Here is a 16,545-nt window from a genome sequence, read left to right as displayed (position 1 = left end):
CAACGGCACCATCTAACTGGTTACAAAGCAATGATGGATGCTAGCTCGTGATGCTGCTGTTAGATGCAGGCACTAACTGTATACTTCAGACACCACCTGTGCTGTGTATAGAATGGGCTCAGTTCCTGCGTTCTGTACACCAATACCCAACATAGGATGTACCAGTACAGTAAGGCTATGTGCGCACGTAGCGTTCTGCCCTGCAGAAATTTCTGCAGCGATTTGAACAGCACAAGTGCGCTTCAAATCGCTGCAGAGAGAGTCCGTAATGAAAAAAAAAAAGCCGATTCCATGAGTTCTAACTGCAGCCCCTAGACAGAGCGGGGGCTGCATGCAGAGTGCACCGAATAAGTGACATGTCACTTCTTAGAACGCGCGCTTGGGCAGCAGTGAAGCGCTGCGCTCTAAAATGCCACGTGCGCATGTCTCCTGCATAATCTTCATAGATTGTGCTGGGGACGCAGGACGCATGCAGTTACGCTGTGGTGCAGATCGCAGTGTAACTGCATGCAAATACGCAACGTGTGCATATAGCCTAAAGCGTTGCTTCCATTTTTTCATCCTTTGCATTGCATTAAATATATCGATCCTTAGACTTCCATAATTACACAACTTTATCCTTCTTGGTGTTTCGCTCCTCAACATTGAAATTGTATCTTATCCCCGGCCAATTTTGCACTTTCCGTTTTTTTTCGCCATTCTTCTTCCGAGAGACGTAACTTTTTTTATTTTTCAGTTAATATGGTCATGTGAGGGCTTGTTTTTTGCGGAACGAGCTGTACTTTTAAATCCATGAGTTTTACCATATAGTATACTGGAAAACGGCAAAAAAATTCCAAATGCAGAAAAATTGCAAAAAAAAGTTTTGATTTCACTATTGTTTTTGAGATATTTTACTCAGTGTTCACTGTAGGGTAAAACGATGTGTTGTGATGCCTCATGTCGGTGCGAGTTCGTGTAGAACATGAATAGGTTTACTTTTAAGGAAGGGGTTAAAAAAAAATCAGAAATTTGTCTGAAAAAGTGGCGCAAGTTTTACGACAGTTTCTGAAACCCATAGCATTCTCATTTTTCTTTGCGTCTCCAGTAACGTTTTTAACGGTACCATTTTTGCGCAGATGCTACGTTTTGATCGCCTGTTATTGCATTTTGCGCAAAATTTGTGGCAACCAAAAAACGTAATGTTGGCGTTTGGAGTTTTTTTGCCGCTACGCCGGTTACTGATCAGATTAATTGATTTCATATTTTCATAATCGAGCATTTCTGAACGTGGCGATACCAAATGTGTGTATTTTTTTTTTTTTTTTTTTTTTTTTTTAAACCTTTAATTTTCAATGGGGCGAATGGGAGGGTGATTTGAACTTTTGGGGGTTTTTTTTATTTTTTGTTTTCCAAATCTTTTTTTTATTTATTTTTTTTTTAAATTCATTTTACTAGTCCCTCTAGGGGGCTATGACGATCAGCTGTCTGATCACTCATTCATTTCTCCCGATCAGAGCAGGACCTTTCAGACCGGAATAAATGATCATCTCTTGTAACAGCCAGTACTCGGCTGTTTCTTACAGGACCAGAGTCATGTGAGCACAGGAGTCCTCACATGACCCTTGACCCTGTGCTACGATGACAACCATCGCATCCATGTGGTCACGTGACGTCTGGTGGAGGCCTGAGTATTATAATGGTGCTGTCACATGTTGACAGCGCCATTTAAGGGGTTAAAAAACACGGGCAGAACGCGATTCCACTTGTGCCTGGCAGGCAGAAATCAGCACTATGACCGCTAGGACGTAATTTTACCGTCCGCGGTTAAGGGGTTACATACCATAGAAACTTTCTTTTTGGCGACCTTATGCTCCTTAACAAGAACTACTAAATACAAGAATATGTGCAACTTGGTGGCTCGAATAAAGAGTAGCTTTGCATGTTAGGATATTTGTAAATTTCATAAAATAAGATTTCTTATATTGATTTTTGGCTAACGTTTAATGGATTCTTATGGGGGTTATCGGGAACTTTAAAGAATATAAGGTGAGTATCTGCACCCTAACTAACCACCACATAGAGAGCACGTGGATGCTGCAAGCAATAACAAACACTCCTGCAAAGTGTCAAGCAAGGAAAAATGTATAAGAGTAAGGCACATGTTGCGTAATTTCATACATTTACGCTGCATATTGCACTGCAGCGTGAACGCATGCGTCCTGCGTCCCCTGCACAATCTATGAAGATTGTGCATAATCCATGAGCACGTTGCGTTTGAGAGCGCAGTGATTTGTATGCTGAAATCTTGATCCAAATCGCTGCGCTCAAAAAAGCAACATGTCACTTCTTTCATGCGCTTTGGATGCTGCTCCCATTCTGTCTGTCTATGGGAGAGGCAGCATCCAGAGTGCATGAAATCTGTATCTATTCTGCAGACACACTACATACATTACGCAGTGTTTCTGCAGCGATTTGAAGCGCACATGCACTGCCAAATCGCTGCAGAATATTTGTCACGGCAGTACGCAATGTGCGCACCTACCCTAATACCGCTGCGCAGATGGCTCTCCTGCTGGGGTCAGACACAAATCCAATGAATTAGCAAACAGTGGAGCACCTTAGAGGGGTGTATCAAAGTAAACACTTATATTTGTCAGCCAAGGGAACACTCACTGTGACCATTCGTAACCGGAGGTACAAATCTGGAGAGCACCATATTAACCCCTTAACGACCGCCGATACGCCTTTTAACGGCGACAAATCAGGGTACTTCTTCCAAACCGCCGCTTTTTAACGGCGGTTGGAAAAAAAGGTCTAGCGCCCCCCAGAGTCGGAAAATTTCCGGGGTCTCAGCTGCCGAGGGTAGCTGAGACCCTGGAGATCATGATTCTGGCCGGTTTTTCCGGTCCCCGCTCACGTGATCACCGGTACACACCGTTTACCGATGATCACCTTACAGTAAATGACTGCGCCGGTAAAAAATCATTTATCTCCCATCTGGCATAAACAAACATGTCAGATGGGAGATAAATCTCATCCCCCGGTCCTCTCCGCTCCACCGGTGTCGCCAAAGTGTCCCCCCACACCCCCTTCCTCCCGAAAATCTAACATGGCGCCGCGCACACCAGCGCGCACAGCAGTGCGCCGGCCGCATTTACCCTGTTCCTCTGGTTTCTGTTGCATGTGCTATCACACATACGACAGAAAACTGCTCCCCAGGCCCTGCCAGGTCACCCCCTATTCCCACCCGGTGTCCCCCGTGCCTGTCGGAGCGCTGATCCCCCGCGGCCCCCACCTCCTTCACAGTGCACGCCGGTCACACGTGCAGAGCGCGGCTGTCAGCCAGCTTCCTGCTTTGCTTTCAGAGACGCTGGCTCACTGCTCGCACTCTGCAGCTGTGACCCGGGGAGTGTGGGTGCAAATTCTTTGCACCCACTCTCCTCAAATGGAGGGTCTGCACTCCTAGAAAATGGGGGACACGTTCCCTGAACATGCCCCCTGAACATGCCCCCCATATTCTAGAAGGTCCAGAATCGCCGTGGGACTTTCACAATGGATTACAGCAGGGACCCGATTTTTTTTTTTTTTTTTTTTCTTTTTTTCTTTCAATAAATTGGTCAAAGAGGGAATGTTTTTGGGGAGTGTTTTTTCAAATAATTTTTTTTTTTGTCTTTTTTTTTTTTTTTTTTTTTATTACTGTCAATTAGTTATGTCTGGTATCAAATAGACGCCGTGACATAACTAATTGCTGGGCTTGATGCCAGGTGACATTACACATCTGGAATCAACCCCATTTATTACGCCGTTTGCCACCGCACCAGGGCAACGGGATGAGTTGGGGCGAAGCGCCAGGATTGGCACATCTAATGGATGCGCCACTTCTGGGGCGGCTGCGGCCTGCTATTTTTAGGCTGGGAAGAGTCCAATAACCATGGCTCTTCCCACCCTGAGATTAGCAGACCCCAGCTGTCAGCTTCACCTTGGCTGGTGATCTAATTTGGGGGGACCCTACGTTTGTTTGGGTTTTTTTTTATTATTTATTTATAAATAAATAAAAAAAAAAAAAAAAATAACAGCTTGGGGAGCCCTCCAAATTGATCACCAGCCAAGGTGAAGCTGTCAGCTGTGGTTTGCAGACTACAGCTGTCTGCTTTACCCTAGCTGGCTATCAAAAATAGGGGGGACCCCACGTCATTTATTTTAATTATTTTTTTTCTTTTTGGGCTAAATACAAGGCTAGGCATTTTTTAGTGCCACATGAAACGCACTAAAGGGCGCCAGGTTAGAATATGCAGGGGGTGGGACGTTATATATGTTTGACATCTATCCATTCATCCATTGTAGCATTTTACGCTGTGCCCCCACAATCAGGGTTTGCAGCGTTTTGGGCGCAGAGTGTTTTCCCTGCATCCATAATGCTACGTTGTGCGGTAGAAGCACAGTGGAAGGATTTTTAGAAATCCCATGCCCACTGGGCTTCTTTTCTCCGCAGCATAAACCGACCTGTGGTGCAGCTTCCCGAGCCTCAGCATGTCAATTTTATGCTGCGGAGAGGAGTGTTCTCTGCAGGTAGAATAGAACTAAAGACCACAGCAGCCTGAACCCAAATCGTGGGCATGGGCATCTGCGTTCTCCCGTGGACAACACTCACATCTCTGCAGGAAGGCTGACACTGTCGCTGGATCATGGCCACATAGCCTAACAGTGAGAATATTGTTGCTACAGCAACATTTTTGTGAAGTACCTGTGGATTCAAAATGCTTACTATACTCCTGAATAAAATTTTTGAGGGGTCCAGTTTCCAAAATTGGGTCACTTGTGGGGGGTTTCTAATGTATAGGTACCCGAAAGGCCCTGCTAATGTGACATGGTGCACGCAATTTATTTCAACTTTTCCAAAATTCAAATGGTGCTTCTTCCATTCCAAGCCCTCCCATTTATCCAAACAGAGGTTTTTGGCCACATATGGGGTATCCCTGCGCTCACAAGAAATTGGATAACAACCTGTGGGGTCCACGTTTTGTTGTTGCCTCTTGAAAAAGTGAGAAATGTGATGCTAAAGAAACATTTTTGTGAAAAAAATGAAAATTTTCAATATGGCAACCTAAGCTTATCAAATTCTGTGAAGTATTCGTGGATTCAAAATGCTCAATATACACCTAGATAAAAGCCTTGAGGTGTCTTGTTTCCAGAATGGGGTCACTTGTGGGGGACCTCCACTGTTTAGGCACCTTAGTGGCTTTCCAAATGCGACATAGTGTCCACTAATTATTCCAGCCAAATGTTCAGTCAAATGGCACTTTTTCCCTTCCGAGCCCTGCTGTGCACCCAAACAGTTGATTTCCACCACACATAAGGTATGAGCATACTCAGGAGAAATTGCACAATAAATTTTATGCTGCTTTTTTTCCTTTTACTCTTGTTAAAAGAAAGCTATGTGGTTGAAGTAACAATTTTGTGGTAAAAATGTATTTTTTTTATTTTCACAGCTCAACATTATAAACTTCTGTGAAGCACCTGGGGGTTCAGGGTGCTCACCAAACATCTAGATAAATTCCTTGAGGGGTCTATTTTCCAGAATGGGGTCACTTGTGGGGGACCTCCACTGCTTAGGCACCTCAGGGGCTCTCCTAGTGCAACATGGTGTCCGCTATTGATTCCAGCCAATTTTGCAGTCAAATTGCACTCCTTCCCTTCCAAGACCTGCCGTGTGCCCAAACAGTTGATTTTCACCACATATAAGATATCACCAAACTCAGGTGAAATTGCACAATCAATTTCATGGTGATTTTTTTCCTTTTACCCTTGTGAAAAAAAGCTACCTGATTGAAGTAACAATTTTGTGGTAAAATTTTATTTTTTTATTTTCATGGCTCAACGTTATAAACTTCTGTGAAGCACCTGAGTTCAGGGTACTCACCAAACATCTAGATAAATTCCTTGAGAAGCCTAGTTTCCAATATGGGGTCACTTGTGGTGGTTTTTTGCTGTTTACGTACCTTAGGGGACCTCCAAATGCGACATGGTGCCCGCAATCTTTTTCAGACAAATTTCCTTTCCAAAATTCAAATATTGCTCCTTTCGTTCCAAGCCCTCCCATTTGTCCATACAAAGGTTTCAGACCACATGTGAGGTATCACCGCGCTCATGAAAAAGTGGGTAACAAACATTTGGGTCAAATTTTTGGAATTTTTGGAATTACCTCTTGAAAAAGTGAGAATTGATGCTAAAGCAACATTTTTGAGAAAAAAAATGACAATTTTCAATATGACAACGTAACGTTATCAAAATCTGTGAAGTACCTGTGGGTCCAAAATGCTCACTATACCCCTCGATAAAAGCCTTAAGGGGTCTAGTTTCCAAAATGTGGTCACTTGAGGGGGGTTCCTGCTGTTTAGGTACCTTAGGGGATCTGTAAATGCAGCATGGTGCTCGCAATCTGTTTCAGCCAACTTTGCTTTCCAAAATTCAAATATTGCTCTTTTCGTTCCAAGCCCTCCCATTTACCCAAACAAAGGTTTCTGACCACATGTGGGGTATCGGCGTGCTCATAAGAAAGTGGGTAACAAAGTGTGAGGTCCAATTTTTGCTGTTACCTCTTGAAAAAGTAAGAAAATTAGTGCTAAAGCAACATTTTTAGGTAAAATGTTAATTTTTATTTTTTTTCATTCCACATTACTTTAGTTCCTGTGAAGCACCTGAAGGGTTAATAAACTTCTTGAATGTGGTTTTGAGTACTTTGGGGGGTGCAGGTTTTTAGAATGGTGTCACTTTTGGGTATTTTCTGTAACCTAGGCCTCTCAAAGTCACTTCAAATGGGATGTGGTCCCTAAAAAAATGGTTTTGTAAATTTTGTTGAAAAAATGGGAATTTGCTGATTAACTTTGAACCCTTCTAACTTCCTAACCCCAAAAAATTTTGTTTCAAAAATTGCGCTGATCTAAAGTAGACAAGTGGGAAATGTTATTTATTAACTATTTTGTGTGACATAACTCTCTGGTTTATGGGCATAAAAATTAAGTTTGAAAATTGCAAAATTTTTAATTTTTTGTCAAATTTCAGATTTTTTCACAAATAAAATAAAAAAATATCATCCTAAATTTACCTCTAACATGAAGCCCAATATGTCACGAAAAAACAATCTCAGAATCACCGGGATCCATTGAAGCATTCTAGAGTTATAACCTTATAAAGTGACACTGGTCAAAATTGCAAAAAATGGCCTGGGCATTAAGTACAAAACTGGCTTCGTCCTTAAGGGGTTAAGGCTGGTTGCAAATCGTTCACTTGCAGGAATGCAATTCCTTAACTGTGTCCGAGTGATCTCTAGTTACTCAGAATAAAGTAGATCTGCTTAAACTTTCGCCAACCTATGTATGGCTCCTCGGTGCGGGGTACTGTGAGGGTGTATCCCAACACAGTAGAGTGATTCCCCTGGACTGCTGTGCACGATACTGCTGCTGGACGCCTTGGCCGTCGGCGTCCCAAACAAAGCAAGGCACCTGACACAACGCGCAGGAGAGGTGACGTCGCCACAAAGTATGGCGGCCTCCAAAGGCCAATATGACGCGTTTCGAAACTACTTGTTTCTTCCTCAAGGATCAGGGAACTTAAATTATTTTTGTTTTATAGGGGTAAGCACTTATTGGCAGGTAGTTGCTAGTTACCTGTCTGTTCTGCCGCATGACCATCTCTACCGGTTCAGAGCGGTAGCAGATCTTGCTTTCTGTGACAGCATGTTTTTTAGGGAAGTTACTTCTCCGCTTTGACAGGGAGTCACACACAACATCTTGTTGTTTGACAGCCGTCTCTCGGCTGATTTAGGCTGAGGCAGCTGTCTATCAGCATGACTTCCTCATTAACGTCCTGTCAGCAGAGCAGAATAAGAGGAACTGCAATGTCGACGTGACGTCACAGGAAATAGAATTGCTGACAGGAGCGGACCATGACTGCTCTTAGCTGGGAGATATTGTCACATGGCAGAACAAACAACAATAGAAATCACTGCACTCTCCTGAAGTTGAAATCAAAATTGTGCTTTTATTGTGAGTCTTGCGATCGAACAAACGTTTCAGCCTTTTATTAGGCCTTGCTCACTAGTCGCCCCTATGATGTTTTTGAAGAGAGAACATATTAAGTAGGGATTAGCACCAAAGTAGTCAGCAATCTCAGAGTGTTTTTTAGACAATATATGAATATCTGGTGAGGGATTTGGAAAGTCTGTCCTTAATCCTTAAAGGTCATTATAATGCAGTGGAGACTCATGTGCTGTCTTCCGCTTGGAATTAGTTAGAGGAGCGGTTTGGTATAACCTCTGTCATGTAGTGCTGGGTTGTGGCGAATGTGAGAACATGGCAGAACAGGTAGGTAGTCAGTAACTACCTGCTGATACAGTGCCTTGTGAAAGTATTCGGCCCCCTTGAATTTTTCAACCTTTTCCCACATTTCAGGCTTCAAAGATAAAAAATGTACCGTAATTTTATGGTGAAGAATCAACAACAAGTGGGACACAATTGTGAAGTTGAATGAAATGTATTGCTTATTTTAAACTTTTTTTAAAAAATAAAAAAACTGAAAATTGGGGTGTGCAATATTTGTCCCCTTTAAGTTAATACTTTGTAGCCCCACCTTTTGCTGCGATTACAGCTGCAAGTCGCTTGGGGTATGTGTCTATCAGTTTTGCACATCGAGAGACTGAAATTCTTGCTTATTTTTCCTTTGCAAACAGCTGGAGCTGAGTGAGGTGGGATGGAGAGAGTTTGTGAACAGCAGTTTTCAGCTCTTTCCACAGATTCTCTAGTGGATTCAGGTCTGGACTTTGACTTGGCCATTCTAACACCTGGATACGTTTTATTTGTGAACCATTCCATTGTAGATTTTGCTTTGTTTTGGATCATTGTCTTGTTGGAAGACAAATATCCGTCCCAGTCTCAGGTCTTTTGCGGACTTCAACAGGTTTTCTTCAAGAATGGTCCTGTATTTGGCTCCATCCATCTTCCCATCAATATTAACCATCTTCCCTGGCCCTGCTGAAGAAAAGCAGGTCCAAACCATGATGCTGTCACCACCATGTTTGACAGTGGGGATGGTGTGTTCAGGGTGATGAGCTGTGTTGCTTGTACGCCAAAAATGTCATTTGGCATTGTGCCCAAATAGTTTGATTTTGGTTTCATCTCACCAGAGCACCTTCTTCCACATGTTTGTGTCTCCCGGGTGGCTTGTTGCAAACTTTAAACGACACTTTTTATGGATATCTTTGAGAAATGGCTTACTTCTTGCCACTCTTCAAAAAAGGCCAGATTTGTGCATTGTACGACTGATTGTTGTCCTATGGACAGACTCTCACCTCAGCTGTAGATCTCTGCAGTTCATCCAGTGTGATCATGGGCGTCTTGGCTGCATCTCTGATCAGTATTCTCCTTGTTTGAGATGAAAGTTTGGATGGACGGCCAGGTCTTGGTAGATTTGCAGTGGTATGATAGTCCTTCCATTTCAATATGATCGCTTGCACAGTGCTCCTTGGGATGTTTAAAGTTTTTGAAATCTTTTTGTGACCAAATCCGGCTTTAAACTTCTCCAACAGTATCATGGACCTGCCTGTTGTGTTCCTTGGTCTTCATGATGCTATCTGCGCTTTAAACAGAACACTGAGACTATCACAAAACAGGTGCATTAATACAGAGACTTGATTACACACATGTGGGTTATATTTATCATCATCAGTCATTTAGGACAACATTGGATCATTCAGAGATCCTCAATGAACCTCTGGAGTGAGTTTTCTGCACTGAAAGTAAAGGGGACGAATAATATTGCACGCCCCAATTTTCAGTTATTTATTTTTTTAAAAGTTTAAAATAAGCAATAAATATCGTTCAACTTCACAATTGTGTCCCACTTGTTGTTGATTCTTCTCTATAACATTAACATTTTTATCTTTATGTTTGAAGCCTGAAATGTGGGAAAAGATTGAAAAATTCAACAGAGCCGAATACTTTTGCAAGGCACTGTATGTGCCTAGTCCTATACAAGAAGAAATAAATAAGCTCTGGTAACCCCTTTTAAGGGATTTTTAATATTGTGCTGGATCTTTTCACACATTTCATGTAAATACGTAATAATGACTGTATAACAGAAGATAACATATATGTCTTTTCTTTTTCTTGGTACAGCCCAGTGATTTTTCCATATCATTAAAGGCATCAGGAAAAAACAAGCACTTCAAAGTGCAGATGGTGGACACGGTCTATTGCATTGGACAGAGGAGGTTTAAGAACATGGATGAACTGGTGGAACATTACAAAAAAGCCCCCATCTTCACTAGTGAACATGGCGAAAAGTTATATCTGGTGAAAGCACTACAGTGACATCAGACTGATCCGCGGCCTCACTTAGACTGGCCTCAATCTTCAAGCCTTAGTTCCGAAAAATGACTTCCATGGAACAGAGCCATCATTACAATAGACGCAATCTCTACAATACGGACCCTCTGATACCACAAACACTCTGACATAGTACTTTTATCTTTTTTATTTGTGTGTTTGTTCTGTCTTTTCTGTTTTGTAAGTCATCTTGCCCTCAGGTTAAAGACCTCACTTAAGTGACCATTGTAGCACTCACTGTCATGCCTTGGTTGAAAGTCTCCTATTCTGCATATGTTTACAGTTCATAGCTAGGTATGGCTAGCAAGAGGAATAGGGGGCAACTTGAAGCAGTGTTAAGATACTTTATTGTTTTGTTTTTTTTATCATATAAAAACAAAAAATTTTTATTGAAAGATGTTAGGCACAAAGAAATGCACTGAAGCTGCAGCAACTAGGTAATAATAATGTAGACATGCTGTATCGGTTGTGGCTGTGAAACTTGTAGCCTTGTTGCTTACCAGGTAGTTTATTGAAACCGCTCCTAGGCTCTTGAAACACTCTTTACACTGTACAGTGCTCTGCCACTACAATACAATACCTCCTCACCGCTCTGCTGAGTGCACAACGTATGGTGGCAGTATATCTCAGAATACCCTGGTGACATGATTGTAGTAAATAGTGTATTTGGTCTGTCATTACTGCAAAATAATAAAGTTCATAAGCAGGTTATTTAATTCAAAGTTCTACATGAAAAGTAACCAAATGTGCCATCCTCATTTTTTTTCTATGCCCCATCTTCTGCCTGTTATAAATATACAGTTAAGTATTTAATTCCGAAAGTAAAATGTATGTGTAGCTGTCTATGCTAATACAGACAAATAAAAAATGTTTTTTTGAAACGATTGTGATGTTTTTAATATCGTAAGAGCAAAATTAACCTGTTTGTGGATTACTTGTGAATTAGTTTACAATCCTACAAATCCAGACTAAAGGGTGCTTTACACGCTGCGACATCGCAAACGATATATCGTCCGGGTCACGTCGTTAGTGACGCACATCCGGCGCCGTTAGCGACATCGCAGCGTGTGACACCTAGGAGCGACGATTAACGATCGCAAAAACGTCAAAAATCATTGATCGTTGACACATTGCTCCTTTTCATAATATCGTTGGTGGTGCATTCCGCTGGTTGTTCGTCGTTTCTGCGGCATCACACATCGCTATGTGTGACACCGCAGGAACGACTAACATCTCCTTACCTGCGTCCACCGGCAATGAGGAAGGAAAGAGGTGGGCGGCATGTTCCGGCCGCTCATCTCCGCCCCTCCTCTTCTATTGGGCGGCCGCTTAGTGACGCCGAACGAACCTTCCCCTTATAGAAGAGATTGTTCGGTGTCTCCAGCGACGCCGCTAAGCAGGTATGTGCGTGTGACGCTGCTGTAGCCATAATGTTCGCTACGGCAGCTATCAGCACATATCGCAGGAACGACAGGGGCGGGTGCTATCGCTCACGACATCGCTAGCGGTGTCGCAGAGTGTAAAGCCCCCTTAAGGCTCTGTTCACCCTAGAAAAAGGATTTTTCTCAAGAAATTTCTTGAATCTGAATGATTAGCACACTTGCGTTCAAAAAACGCACCGAAAACCGCATGCGTTTTTACCATGTTTTTGATGCGTTTTTTTCCGCAGGTATTGTCTATGGCAAAAAAACTCAGGTACCTGCAGAAAAGAAGTGACATGCACATGCTTTTTCTCAAGAAATTCTGCAGAAAGAATGTTCTTGAGAAAAAAAACGGAGTGTGCCCACAGCTATTTTTTTTTTTTTCTCCATAGGTTTTGCTGGGGAATGTCTGCAGAAAGGTTATAACCATTTTCTCAAATTTCTGCAGCAAAAAAAAACGCAGGTAAAAACGCCGTGTGCGCACAGGGCCTTAAGGAGCATTCACTAGTTTAAGCATAAAGTACTTGTCACTAGTTTAAAAGCCGCCAGTTTTTGCTCGTATTTTATTCCTTCTGCTCCCCTGAGTGGTTTGTTTTTTTGTATTTCCTATATGTTTGCAGAGATATGGGTGTTTGTATTTGGTACAAATTCTTACGTTTGTGGTAAAAATGATAAAATATAGCATTAAATAAAAAAGGCCACTATGTCTGTAACCAGTTATTTCTGGATTTAAAAAACATAAGGTGTAAAATGAGAACAAAAATTGGGCACTTTTTTACATGGTGACAGGTATGCTGTCTGCAGCCACATTATGGACTAGTGGATTCAGAGCAGAATAAAATGTTTTTATTTTTTAATTTTTTCTCTCCTTTGCATAGATATAAGCTTATGAAGTTTAATTATGATTTATGGTAGCTCCAAGGGAGAGAAGAGATTTTTCACTGAGGGGAGGAGGGGGGTGGCTTACTTGTTCACCTGTATGATGATGACCAATCATAGGCAGCAGCAGCATACCAGGGTAAAAAGAACACCCCACAGGCTTTTTTCTTTGTGAGACGAGAGATGTAATGGCAGTCTGCTCTCCTCACTGCAGAATGATTTACAGTTGGGTGTAGAGCAGAACATATTAACGCCTTCAGCTTTTATCTCACAGCAGTCAGTGTTGGAGGAGGGGTAGTACATCAGAGCTGAGCTATGTCTCACTACAAACTTATCTCTCCTCACAGTGTTGTCAGCTTTGCTGCACTGCCCCTCCCCCACACTGACTACTGTGAGATGAAAGGTGTAAGTAATCTCTGCAGTGAGACTAATGAGAGCAGACAGTCATTACACTTCTCACCATGAGAAACCTCCTCAATGCTACTGTGGGGAGGGTGTTTTTTTTTCCCCTGTACGTTGCTGCATGCTTCTGATTGGTCAGTGTCATAGTGGCGAAGAAGTATATGCCCCCTGTGAAAATACTCTGATAATGTCCCCCTTGCACTTGAAATAAATTATAATCTATACTTTAGAAGCAAATATCTCTGCATAGGAGAGGAAAAATTAAAATATAAACTGTTTTACTAATCTCTGCAGCCACTTCTCTATGTTGTCAGGTTTGTTATGCTCTAACAAGTGAGAGATCCTTTAAAAATGACAAATGCAGAACACACTTTTCCAAAATTACAATTTAGAGACATCCTAACAGTTTATATTGAGCCTCTGTATGTGTATGTAATCATAGTGTGTGTACAAGTAATGATGTATACATGCTGCAGGGCTCTGCTCTTCGCAGTCCAGATTCCTTTGCTGCATTTTAGCATGGTTTTGTAAGATGTCTCTCTTGCCATACAAATCTCACGAGGATATGTTAGATGGTAAAACCTTGTTGGGTCCCTGCTCAAGGAGGGTGTACACCATGCAGTGTAGTGGTCAGGCCTTCGTCATAGTGCAGTATATAATACTGGGTTTGACTACTTTGTTGTATGAAGAAACCAGACAGGAGCCATGAGTGCTACCAAGGTGCTGTTTCTGAATGTCATTTGCCTTCTCTACCTGGCTTCTTTTAGTAAGTATTTTTGCTATTTCTTTTTCTATTTTACTGTGGTGGGCTCCAGCAATCTTCTGTTTATCTAGTCTTCCTTTCCAAGAAGTTGAAATATGTATTTTTGCACATTTTACATCTGCTTTTCTCAAGTCAAAGTGAAGGTGAGCCTTATAGTCCAGAAAATATTGCTAAATTATCTTTTATATATAGTTTCTACTTGTATTTTATGGCTTTTCAATTTATACTCTATTCAAAAATATTATTGTTTTGTTCAAGAAAACAGAACTTTTAAGCCCTTTAATAAATCTGACCTATGGGTTCACATGTGGCTTAGGCTACTTTCACACATCCGGTTTGAGCAGTGCGGCTCAATCCGGCTGTGAAACCTATGCAACGGATGCGGCGAAAACACCGCATCCTTTGCATAAGTTTTTACATGCGGCCCGTCCGTTTTTTTCCGGTTGTGGCACGCTACTGAGCATGCGCAGTGGAAGAAGCCGGATGCGTTTTTTTCCGCATTGCGCCGCATCCGGCGTCCATAGGCATGCATTCAAAAATGCACCGCAGCAGCCGGATGCGGCGCAATGCGGTTTTTTTGCCGGACAAAAAAAGTTGCAAGCTACGTTGCCTCCGGCCGCCGCTTTAACTAATTTTGCCGCATCTGGAAAAAAAACGGATGCAACGCAAAGCCATCAGGTACAATCCGGTAACAAAGCAAATCTATGGGGATAAAACGGATGCGGTACCGGATCCGTTTTACCCGTTTTTTTTCCGGATTGTACCTGATGGAAAAAAACTGATGTGTGAAAGTAGCCTTAGTAAAGTGGTAGCAGTAGGGATGAGACGTTATGAAATCTCATTCACACGTTTCAAATAAAAAAATCTTTTTGAATGTCATTGGTAAGTTTGTTAATGTAATATTTTGATTCTCGAGGAAATATCTTAGAAATATTAATAAATAAAGAACGAAAGGAAGTTAACATTTAGCAAAGATTTATTTAATATTTACATTGCCGAGAAGTGCAGACCGGCTCTTCTTCTCTTCAGTATGGGCTGATCTACAGCACTCGGCTGTGACCGCCACATATTGAATAAAGCTAAGGCTAGTTTCACACTTGCGTTGAATGGCATTCGTTGCATTGCGTTGTGTGAAGGATGCATTACATATAGTGGCACAACGGATGCAACGGATCGTACAAAACAACGGAATCTGTTTTTTTTTTTTTTTTTTCTCCTATACAGTTTTACTGGCAGCAGACTATTGTGAACGATCAGCTTATCACCTGGCTGCCGGGCGCTCAGCTGATCGCTCTCAAAATCCGGCTGCCGGGCGCTCAGCTGATCGCTCTCAAAACCCGGCTGCCGGGCGCTCAGCTGATCGCTCTCAAAACCTGGCTGCCGGGCGCTCAGCTGATCACTCTCAAAACCCGGCTGCCGGGCGCTCAGCTGATTGCTCTCAAAACCCGGCTGCCGGGCGCTCAGCTGATCGCTCTCAAAAGCCGGCTGCCGGGCGCTCTTCTGATCGTTCAGCCACCAAGAGACCAAATAAAGTTTCTGTGGTTTAAAAAAAAAAATAAAAATGAGCATGCGCAGTGAAAAAATAAAGGATTCCGCTGCTCAAAAAAACGTTACGTGCTGTGTTCCTTCCGCCCGGCGGAAGCAACGCAGTGTCGGCCAGCGGAAGCAACGCAGGTTCATCAGTCGCAATCCGTCGTCCATACAAGTCTATGGGAAGCAGCGGAATCTGTTAACTGATTCTGCTGCTATCCAAAACGGCGGATTGCGACTGAAGGAAAAAAACGCAAGTGTGAAACCAGCCTAAGCCGTTTAGCTCCTTTCAGTGTTTACATCTGACTGCCACTGGAGCTTAACACCTGATCGGTCGGGGATCCTGGGTGACAGATATTCGATTCCTGGAAAACCCCTTTATCTTCATCTTCTAATTACAAGGCAAAGCGATTTCCAAAAACCTCCGTTATTGAAGATTTTGTGTATGAGAGGTGTCCAGCAAATCAATAGTTTCCAAAATCTGCTGTCAATGTATGGAAAAAAGTCTTGTTTAAATCTGGATTCTACATTCACGTGACCGTCTGTATTCTGTATGGGGGAAAAACAGACAACACTCAGATTAATGCTATTCATTCAATAAGTCTGCTCAATGAACTCCCCTTCCCCACAGACTGAATCATAGCACTCACTATTCTCTGCTGTATTTCTGCCATGAACTTGTGCACAACCAACTCTTCACATCATTACTGTACTTCTTTCCAAAAGGCACAATTCATTGCTCTAAGTAGAACAAAAGACAATTGAAGTCACTTTTTTTTTTTTTTTTTTTTTTTTTGCTCCACAGTCGTCAAAATTGCATATGTAGTAATTAAATTTGGGGCAAAATCAAAAACGCTTTTTTTCTTTATTTTCCTTTAACCAGCTTTTGCGACTTTTTTTTTTTTTTTCTTTTGAAAACCCCAAACATTGCAAAACCGCATCAAATTGAAAACTCCAGAAACCTCACAGAGGGGGAACTAGAGACTATATATGTGCGAAAAAAGTGACCTTTTGTAAAAGTTGCATTTCATAAATAGAAAACATCCGAATAGTTTTCAAGGAAGATAAAAAAAAACGAACTTAAAAAGTGGAGCAAAATGTATAGAAATAAAGCACAGATAGTAAAGACAGTAAAATGGAGAAAATTACTCCGGAAAACTTGAATGATGAATCGTGGTCTTTGGTT

The 16,545-nt window shown here is 42.1% G+C and overlaps 1 protein-coding gene across 1 annotated transcript in view; it reads left to right on the top strand.

Annotated features, from left to right (window-relative positions):
- The window catches only part of NCK2 (NCK adaptor protein 2), a 79,629-nt gene extending 68,412 nt beyond the window's left edge, over window positions 1–11,217 (top strand). Inside the window, exon 4 of the mRNA XM_075336456.1 lies at window positions 10,155–11,217. Coding sequence (XP_075192571.1) covers window positions 10,155–10,349 — 195 coding nt within the window. The 3' untranslated portion in view covers window positions 10,350–11,217. The remainder of the gene's footprint in view (window positions 1–10,154) is intronic.
- The last annotated feature ends 5,328 nt before the right edge of the window (window positions 11,218–16,545 follow it).

The sequence above is a fragment of the Anomaloglossus baeobatrachus genome, chromosome 2 (genome assembly GCF_048569485.1).
Source record: "Anomaloglossus baeobatrachus isolate aAnoBae1 chromosome 2, aAnoBae1.hap1, whole genome shotgun sequence".
Taxonomy (NCBI): Eukaryota; Metazoa; Chordata; class Amphibia; order Anura; family Aromobatidae; genus Anomaloglossus; species Anomaloglossus baeobatrachus.
Note: the sequence above shows the minus strand (reverse complement) of the source record. Positions and strands in the feature narration are given on the sequence as shown.